At 31.0% G+C, this 10,315-nt stretch overlaps 1 protein-coding gene across 1 annotated transcript; it reads left to right on the top strand.

The window, feature by feature from the left end:
- Positions 1-5,654: 5,654 nt before the first annotated feature.
- On the top strand, positions 5,655-7,149 carry LOC128182850 (uncharacterized). Its single transcript, XM_052851608.1, has 5 exons — positions 5,655-5,941; positions 6,040-6,177; positions 6,385-6,471; positions 6,769-6,880; positions 7,007-7,149. Exons 1-5 carry the CDS (start codon positions 5,869-5,871, stop codon positions 7,137-7,139), a joined length of 543 nt encoding a protein of 180 aa, XP_052707568.1. The 5' UTR covers positions 5,655-5,868; the 3' UTR covers positions 7,140-7,149.
- Positions 7,150-10,315: the final 3,166 nt, after the last annotated feature.

Genomic DNA, 10,315 nt, shown 5'->3' on the forward strand with positions numbered 1-10,315 from the left:
TACAATCCCTGCAACCCAAGGCATTTCCCTTTGATAGACAGTTGTTGTATATGAAAGGTAATGATAGTCGCCCGCATGGACACGTGAGTTCTCGCCTGTTGCTCTCGCTTCCGGCAACGTTAATGCCCCCCACCTTATACTAACATCCGTCACAGTATGAGAAATATTAACGTGGTTTCAACTACTCTTTGTTGGAAATACCACAGCTAATCTTGGCAGACCGAATAAACTATTCCAACATCACAGAGAATATAAATAACGCAAAGGTAAATAAGTTGTAAAATTTGTCTATTAAATTTTTAAAGATAAAGTTCAGTTAACAAAAACGAATACTTTTTTAATCACGATACAAGTCATGCTTTGTTTCTTTAAAAGCCTTATTTATTTTTATGCTATTTTAAAAATTTCCAACAAGAGTTATGTGATCTACTCAGAGATATTTTGCAAGTCGTATTTTGCAAACTCATCATTGTTCTCATCACCAAGATTTAATGTGAAACAGATTTGTTTTGAATATTACACCGAAAATGTTTCCTATGAATAGTTTTAGGAAACTACAAGAATTATATAGCATTACTAATTTTATAAAACAATATTTATATAGAACGCATGCTTTTACTGATCTGCTAAATTAAATACTTCTAAATCAATATATGTGAGTTAACGACTGGGCCCCGCTTTCCCCCAGGAAACATTTGTCTTAAAAATACGTATAAAAAGAGAGAGTTGCCCCCACCCCCTTTAATTTTTTGTTATTTGGCTTGTCACAATTTTGGATCAGTCTCTCCCACCCTTTCAAAAACGATGTTAATCGTGCCTGAATTGTGCTCTCTAAATCTTACTAACCTTTTTATTAGCAAGCATTTAGTCCAAATGTCTAATTACCACATGCAGAGGATCTATTTTAGTTCTTGGTATATAAATATAGATTTGACAGATAAACTGATGCTACTTATTTGTCTCATTTGAATTCTAAACGCATAACAGGGATATGATGGGTAAAGTTACATTAACCTGTGAAGCAGCAACTGCTTTCAGGGCTGTTCAATTATGTTATACGAAAGAAAAATAGTCTTGTTAAAATTGAGTTATTAATCATAGTTTAAATGCTTGAGAGCACACCAGTGCAATTCTATACGACAAAATGAAAACACGAATATTTCAGCTATTTATTCTTTGCATAATAAGGAATGTCCTAATGGTAGTCAATCCATAAAATCCATGGTTTTTGTTTACAACGTATATATGATGCAAATAAAATTTGACAGAAATGGCAAGGAGAAAAACCTTTATTTGCTGACACATTTTTTTTTGAAAGCTTGTTGCTATTTGACCGAGATCTTTCTTAAACGCCTTACATGAGGCTTAGTGTAAAAAAGTTCAATGAATAAGTTGAAACTTTCCATTAGGTTTCCATGCATCCCCCTCACAGCTGACTAATACTTTCTTTGTTTGGCCAAAAAAATTAAAATGTTTATGTCCGATTCTGGAGACATTGAAAACCAGAGCAAGAATGTTGAAGTGTCGTTAAGTAATATCGTGTATTATTCAAAGGTATTTAAAAGCTACCGATTCTTATTACATGATTAAAAGAGCAGCATTTACAATGTATATACTACTTGTATTTATGTAAAATAAAATACTGATTTTTGTCAAAATTATGTTGTGTAGTTGACGTTCAGTACAAAATAATAGACAACATACAAAATGCATTTGTAATTTACAGACGTTGTAACATCTAGGCTGATATCTTGATATCATTATTTATAAAATTTTATTAAACTGTTAATACTAAAAAAAATCGATTTGAAATGCGTAAAAAGTTTGCGATTTTTTATCATAAATAAAAGAAGTTGCTTAAATGTTCACGCGTTGATATAAATTGTGCATGTAAATGATTATGCTTATTTTAGTAATTATAATTATGAACTGAGTTCAATTAAGTGTGAACATTTCTTTTCTTGACTCAATATCAACATTTAAGTATTTTTATCAATCTTTGTATGTGCTCTTCAATCAGGTTTTTAGCTTTATGTCAAATATATTACATTACATGTATGAACGTTACAATCAATAGCTCCAAGATAATGATTTTTTTTTCAAGTTTAGCGTATTTGTGTTGAAGTGTGGTAAAAAAAAAGGTTAATTGCTTTCTGAACTGCCCAATGGATTTCCACACCTCTCTCTTTAATCGCCCCCCAAAAATTTTTTCCGAGTCCTAAATTAAATCCAAGTGAACTCATAAAATAACACACAGAACTCTGAATACATAATTTACATATTTTTAGAATCCAGTTTATTCAGCCAATTTAATGGTGTGTGTAATGGGTGTATTTATATAGCAAAAGAAGTGTATATAGGCAGAATGTCCTCATTTTCAAGCGCAGATTATACAATGAGCACGATAAAGACATGAACCCGTTGTAGCTAGTCCATTAGATAACCCATTCAACTTGTTAGCAAGCAAACGGCCAAAACGTTTCTTTCAGATAATGTTTAGAAAATTCTAATTTTAAACAAGTGATAATTTTGGCAAGTGAAAAATGTAAGTATTTCTATTGTAAAATAAATAAATGAATTTGACTCTTTCAAATTCCTATCAATAAAGGCATTGGTTTATTTAGAAATTTAATAACGCATCCAAGTACTTAATTCATTAGTCACCAGAACCTCAGTTGTAACTTGGCATGGTCACAATGCTTTGGTAAGCCGTTCAAATCAATCACAATTTGAGTGGCAGTCGACGAGATTTAAGAGAGATACAGGAGTCATAAGTTTTTAGTATATAAACAAAGTTTAGGCCATGTCTGTATGGTTTTTTCCTTTGAATGTTGACAAGAATATGTAAGGTTTAGACCTAAAATGGATATGCTTGAAACCGTTTATTTTTGTTCAAAACGATTTAGCAGACAGAAAAATCAGCTTGAAATATAATTTTTACTGGTTTATTGAACTAATGTAACACAAAAATATGGCACGAGCTATTGTGAGATATATGTTTGCTTATCACTCTTTAATTGACATCCACGTTTTGGTTGTTTAGAAGAGGATGACGAAAGCAATTTAACAATAAACAATATAAAAAATGACTAGATCGTGACCATGCCCATTTAATATTTGATTATTATATAATACAGAGATTTTAAAAAGCTTATTTATAAATATCTGTAAGTCTTAATATTGATGGGTTAGACATTAATTTTGTACGAAAACAAGGGTAAAGATTTTTGGACAAACTTATATTTAACAGCCGAACGAATAAGTTTCTATACTGACTTAAAAATGTAATTTTTTCCTGTAGAAGACCATTTGATCTTCTATGCATGGTATCAATAATTTTTTTTAAATCGAAAATAATTTGTGCATTTTTTGAGATATCGTATTATTGAAAGAACAAAACAGACAAAAAATTACCAACCTTTTTTAAATTCATGATTGAAAAGATACCATTCCTGTAGGCATGAATCACATTTAAAATTGTTAGATATCGCTTAAAAATTTATGTCATATTTTCACGGGTATTGTTTTAGATTTAGTGGATATCAAGGATAAATATAGATATGCTGAATTTTTTTTCAATTGAAATTTTTCCATTGTAAATTATCTTCTGCCTTTACCCCCCCCCCCCCCCCCCCAAAAAAAAAAATATATAAGGAATAAGCATTTTTTTTTTCATTTGGAATGCTTGATTTTTTAACATTTGATCCGGTGCATTAATGAAGGTATAGATCTGGAGAATGCATATGAGTGATCCACACTGACACAGTTTTTCTTGACGATAACTTATTTCAAATTAAAAGGGTTTTGACAGATATTCACTTTTTGTACAAACATCGAAATATAAGTTTTAAAAAAACCCTATGATTCAAGACAAAGTGTCCGATACCATCCTTTTTGCCCTAATTTAATCAATGCAGATAATATGATAGAATATTCTATTTAATGTGAAGGAAGCATTAAAAAGGAACTTTGATCGTGTTTTAAAGATTCATTTATATACAACTTTTGATTCGCCTTTTTAGATACTTTTGTTCAATATACCCAACAAATAATCAAACGAATGCACTTAACTTTGCAAAATGTCAAGGTAAACCACATTGTTCTTTATTTATGTATAATGCCGGATTTTAAATCTCAGTTTGCCATGTGAAACTTTTTATTAAGTAACTGTAATGAGCAATGCATTGTAATTGCTATTTAAATTTATGATTGAAAAGATACCTTTCATGTAGGTATGAATTGTCGTAACGAACTTTTGTGAATGAATCATTGACATAGTTTTGCGCCCTGGGGTAATCCTCGAAGTAACCTAATCTGTGTTGTTTGTTAGACTTACAGATTTGCAAGTAGTGCGTACATTCTATTTCATTTCAAAATATAAGTAACATTATATATAAACGTAAATATTGTTAGTGATTGTCTGCATCATAAAGCTGAAAATTTTAAAAATTAATTTCATTTCATATTTTCTTGGGTAATAGTTTAGATCTAGTGGATATCAAGTATAAATATAGATGTGCTGAACAAATTTTCAATTCAAATTTGTTCATTGCAATTTATTTCCACCTTTAACTTAAAAAAACGTAGGAAATACGCAAATATTTTTCTTTTGAAATGCTAGATTTTTTCATCATTTGAGACGATATATGAATGAGGGTAGAAATCTAGAGAATGCGTACAAATAATCCAAACTGGCGCAGTTTTTCTTGAAGATAACCTATTTAAACTTAAAAGGGTTTTGTAGGTACATGTACTTATTTCTTTTTCACAACCATCTAAATATATTCTTAAATAATTATAATCCCTTATGATTAAAGAAGATTTTCCAACTCCACCTTTTTTTCGTAATTTAATCAGTGTAGATAAATATGATAAATTAATCGATGTGAGGCAAAAAATGTTTTCAAAACGAGCTTTGATCGTGTTCTAAAGCCTCATTGATATATAATTGCTGATACGCGTTTTTAGATACCGGATTTCAATGCACACAAACGTGTCATAAAAAATGTCAAGGTAATTATAACCTCAGCATTCTTTTTAAGTGTATCATGCCAGATTTGTATTTACAGTTTGTCCTATAAATTTTTCATTCAGTATTTATGATAAGCAAATACTTTATAAATGCTCTTTAAATTAATGATTTCAACGATATCTTTTTCGTAGGATTGGACTTTCATGAATGAACCGTTCACATATTTTTGCGCACTGTATATTTAATCCTCACTATAGCGTATTCTTGGTTGTTTGTTTAACTAATATGTTTCACATTTTATGTCCTGTACCATTACATAACAAATATAGCATTGGAATTTTAATAAATATAAAACAATCATTCAATTCTGACTTACACTTTGCAACAAAATTGCCATTTGTTTCATTGCTTTGATATGTGTTGTTTTGTCGTCGTGTGTTGTTCCAAACGTTCTTCGATTCAATTGCTCGAATGTTAAATATGATCCTTTATTATAAAACAAAAAAATTGATATCTTTATATATGAAGATTATGAAATCATACAGACTCAGTCCATTTTAACCAGTCAAATTAATAAAGTACATGAAAATATGAAATGTTGCTGCCCAATGTACATTCCATCAAACGATGATAAAATTAACAACTACCCGACAATATGCATTTTATCGGACACAGATTAGTGGCCAATTAAACATAGCGGAAAATCCAAAATGACAAATCCCAAGTTCTATCCAAAAGAAGATAAAACCCGTGGGTTGATATATGCAAGGAAATTCCCAATATGAAGGAGTATGCTATGATATACTCTAATATATCATATTAAACAAATACATCACTGCCCGATACTTGAGCAAAGAAGTCCAGAGACCTTGGGATCAATATTTTTCAAGAAGAATATGAAGGCGTTTACATTCCTGATGCTAAGTTTTCGTTTCATAATAACGGTCGTAAACTCTACGAATTTAAAAGGTATGTACTGGTACATACATGCGTATAAAAACCTTTGAAAATTTAGACCAATACACTATTTGCAAATGCAGATTGCTTGACCTGGAATGTACATGTAGTTGTAGATGGAGAATGTGTATATTCAAAGATTGACCAAATTACCAGCGCAAAGATTAATCAAACAACACAGATTTGTTGCCGGAGATCCGGTGTCCATGCGAGATATCAAGAGGAAATGGAAATTGATTGTTGTGGTGGCAAGTATTTAATAAGTGTTCAAACAACTCAAAATTTTGTTTATATACGGACTACTTTTCACGTGAGCAAATTGCAATATGAAAAGGGGAAAGAGAGAATATGATATATTTTTTGCTTTAAACTTATGCAAGAAAAAGTTATCTTCGTACTATTTTTTGTTGTTATTTTATCCTATGTGAATTGAAGTTGTTGGTTGTTGATTTCAGAGGGAATTTACAAACCTCAAATAGAGTTGTGTTGTAACGAGCAAGTGTATGTAAAGGACCTGCAAACAAACTGTGATTGTAAGTGTGGTAAGTAGTCCTTTTATCATGCATTATATAATCTTGTCGTTTCAAACACTGGATTTTATACATTCAAATTAGCCTTTGACAAACAAAATAACTTTTAAATACAGCAAAAATTGACTAGTAAATGAAGTTTGTCGAGAATATATCATGGGTGTATTCCAAAAAATTAATTGCTTCATTTTAAAGAAAGAAATCGAATACAAAATAAAACGAACTATTGTTTAGATTTAATCATCGTGCTTTCAAAGTATCTCTTTAGTCCCTTTTTCGGATCATCATCATCTATTTTTCATTTAATAGGAAAATCAACTTTTGAGAAGGACGAGAATAGAATAAAATCTGGTGCAGCTAAAGGTTACTCACTACGGGCTCATCAAAACCGGTGGAAAAAGTTGAACAGTTTGGAGAAAAGGTAAAAGTCAATATTTTCATTAATGTTTCAATTTGAATATGCAAAAGACTGATTTTCAAGCTTTAAAAGATTTAAAGTAATTTTATAAAATTTGTCTTGAAAATCATGGTATATTTTTGTACGTAGGTGCAGAAAGAAATATCCACGCAACTCTAAAATTTTGTTTTGCATCTGGAAACTACGGACAACGAAATCTAAGAACAACAAACATATTTTAATATCCATACTCAGTGGCAACTCCTTTTTTATAAGAGTTTGATTTGGAGCTAATAAAACATTAATACGCATTTTACGTTGTTGTTTCTCACTCACTCACTCACTCCTCTCTGCGCCGTCAGGTGCTTGAGGCGTCTACAAAGGATTTCCACCTGGCTCGGTCTGCAGCTACTCTAGGTGCTGTCTCCATGGACAGACCTCTTATTTTAAGGTCTTTCAGGGCAGTTCTTTTCAAGGCCTCCTTTGACCGGCCTCTATTCCTTTTTCCCTGGGGTGTCCATCTTTGGGCGACTCTGGGCAGTGAGTTGGGGGGGGGGGGAGGGGGGTGCGCAGGACATGACCAAGCCATCGCCAACGTCTTGCTTGGATGATCTCTGATATTGTAGTCATCCAAGTTCTTTTCAACAGATCTTCATTCGAGATAGTGTTTGGCCAAAGATCTTTAGGATGCGTCTGAGGGATTTGGTTTGGAAGACATCAAGTTATCTTCCAATCAGTAGAGAGGTTTTCTAGCACTCTGAACCGTATAGAAGGACGCTGAGTACTATTGAAGATCTTGATCTTGGTGCAGATGTTAAGATAAACCATCGCAAATCATGAGAGATTCTTTTTATCACATGTTTTACCACAAGGTAAACCTCAATATTTTAATAAACCTTAATCTTTTAATAAACCTCAATCTTTTGAAAAACCTCAATCTTTTGAAAAACATTATACTTTTGAACCGCACAACACATTCACAACAAGACGTCAACAACTTTACCCATGGAAAAAGTGCCTTAAAGATTAAGAAACAAACATGTAATATTCTGGTATATTTTTATCAATTTGTAAAAAAAACCCCGAAACAGCATGAAATTCTGCACATCTACATGTATAACTCTACGCTTTTCAACTGAATTATTGTGTTACTTTTTGATTATACGTCAATAATCTGCCTTAAGTTACGTAATGTTTAATTATGACGTAACGTGGCGTAAGTACACACAGTGGAATATCAAAAATTTAATCCATGAGCGATACCCACCGTATATTGAGATACACATGTGATAAAATTATATATAAGCAGAAATAATAAATATGTTGCAAATGTGCTTGTTCTAAAAATACAATCTCATAATATAAAGTGCCGATTGCTTTATAAATCCAAGAAGGTGAACAAAAACATGCAAACGGTTTCCTATTAAAAAGATATTTTCGTTAAAAAAAAAGGGTTTCGAATTTCGTCTTGATTTTTTTACGCATATAAAATTTTGATCGTAAGCAAAAATGATGAGAACTGCAGAAATTTTTTTAGAATTTAAATGACACATATATAGGTGAATGGATATTCAGAGTCTTTATTTGTAGCACAGGTATCATCAATGATAAGGTAATATAGAAGGGCAGTTGAAAATTTTTATTTTGCTCTTTAAAAAAATCACAAGTATTTACCACACCGGGCTAAGCTGTAATAATGGATCATCTAGAGTTTATTTTTTTCAAGTCATTCTATATTAATTTTTAAGTATATATATTCTAAACAATAAATAAGTAGTCAGAGATCTCTGAAACTCTTATTGGCTAATGTGTCTCTAACACCACACAACAATTTCAATTTTTTCAACAACACCAAAAATCAATCTATACACATGGTTATTAACTTTAATTGTTCCGTTTAAATGATTGCCTCTTTGTTTATTTTAGATTTATAATTTGCATGTATTTGATATTAATAGCTAACATGTAAGATGAGATTTACTTTAAATGCATTAAAATATACACGGACAGATAAAGGCAAAACACAGTATTTTACATTTAACACATTCTTAAGCATGCGCCATTTTGTCTGATAAAATTCAGAAGTTAGGAGTTTAAATTACCTTGAACTACCCATCGATTCTCCACATTTCCTCGCTCCAGGTCGGAAAACCCCCGGGATGTGTCAAGTAGTAAATCTTTTAGATATTAGGTATGTGGTACCTTTGTTGAGAATGCCCTTGAAATTACAGTGAAATTAAACTGGCATAATATGAATCTATTTTTGTGATTAAAATGATAGGTACTTTAAATATATTTTACATAAATGGGTATGCAAAGGGGCGCTTTAAAAATGACTCAGATAAGTTGACACTGTGAAAATTATAGGTCTGTTTAGAATATCATTACTTCTAATACCTTTTTGTGATAAGATAATCTCTTCAAAGCTAAATGCATTTAAAGTTAGCACTGAATAACAAAATGAATTCTAGCTTGTTCTAAGGACATGTTTGAATAACGCTGTGTTTGGGAAATGTGTCTTTAGCTGATTATGAAAAAAAAACAGAGTGCAAAATATCATAAAAATTGATTATATTCTTTGGTCATTTACGAAATTGAAAATATTGGTATTAAACATACTTTACTACTACCAAAAAAATATATGCCTGGCCATCTTCAAACTAATCCGTTTGTCCTACATTTGTACAACCGTTTTTTTTCTGTTCACAAAGAAAATGTTTATCTGTTACTGTAAGAAAACGTCTGTTAAATTTGCACTTTTCTTTACAGCGTATCCTTCCTTATTGAAGTTTCACTGATTAGATTTAAATGCACAATAAATACATTGTGTTTAAGCTGAAATTTAAATGACACAGCGTAGCCAAAATGTAAATGAAATGTGTATATGGTGTATCAAATTCCAAAACCCAAAGTTATTATTCAGCACACACAAATTTAAAAGATTATAGAGTACAACCTTTTTGTTGCCGACAATAATTCATGCGTTTTTTTCTTTCATTTTTCCCCTTTATTAATAAAATGAACATTTGTTCAAATCTACAAAAAAAAAAAAAGAAAACATTCTAACAAATCGATGTACCTTGGTGTCCATACTCGGTAGCAGATTAGGTTTTAAAGACAAAGAATTATTACAGAAAGCCTCCAAGATATATATCAATATTTATAACGCCACTTAGATTAAATGTTCAACCTTAAGGTTATCATGTCCCTCCTCCAGATGCTCTGTTTCAGGCAAACAAGTTATAAAATCATTCAAAGTAATGTTTTTTTTCATAGAATTCATCATGCATGATGTTCTTAATATTTGAATTTTGTACAATGATAGGACTATAGGCAACACAATATATGTTATTGAAAGTTTCTTATTAACCCCCGCTCCGAAATATTTTTCTAATATTGGTATTAATCAATGATTCATACAGAAGTTATAAAATCTCATATACATCTCCATTAAGTTTC

Source organism: Crassostrea angulata, chromosome 5 (assembly GCF_025612915.1).
Source record: "Crassostrea angulata isolate pt1a10 chromosome 5, ASM2561291v2, whole genome shotgun sequence".
Classification (NCBI taxonomy): Eukaryota; Metazoa; Mollusca; class Bivalvia; order Ostreida; family Ostreidae; genus Magallana; species Magallana angulata.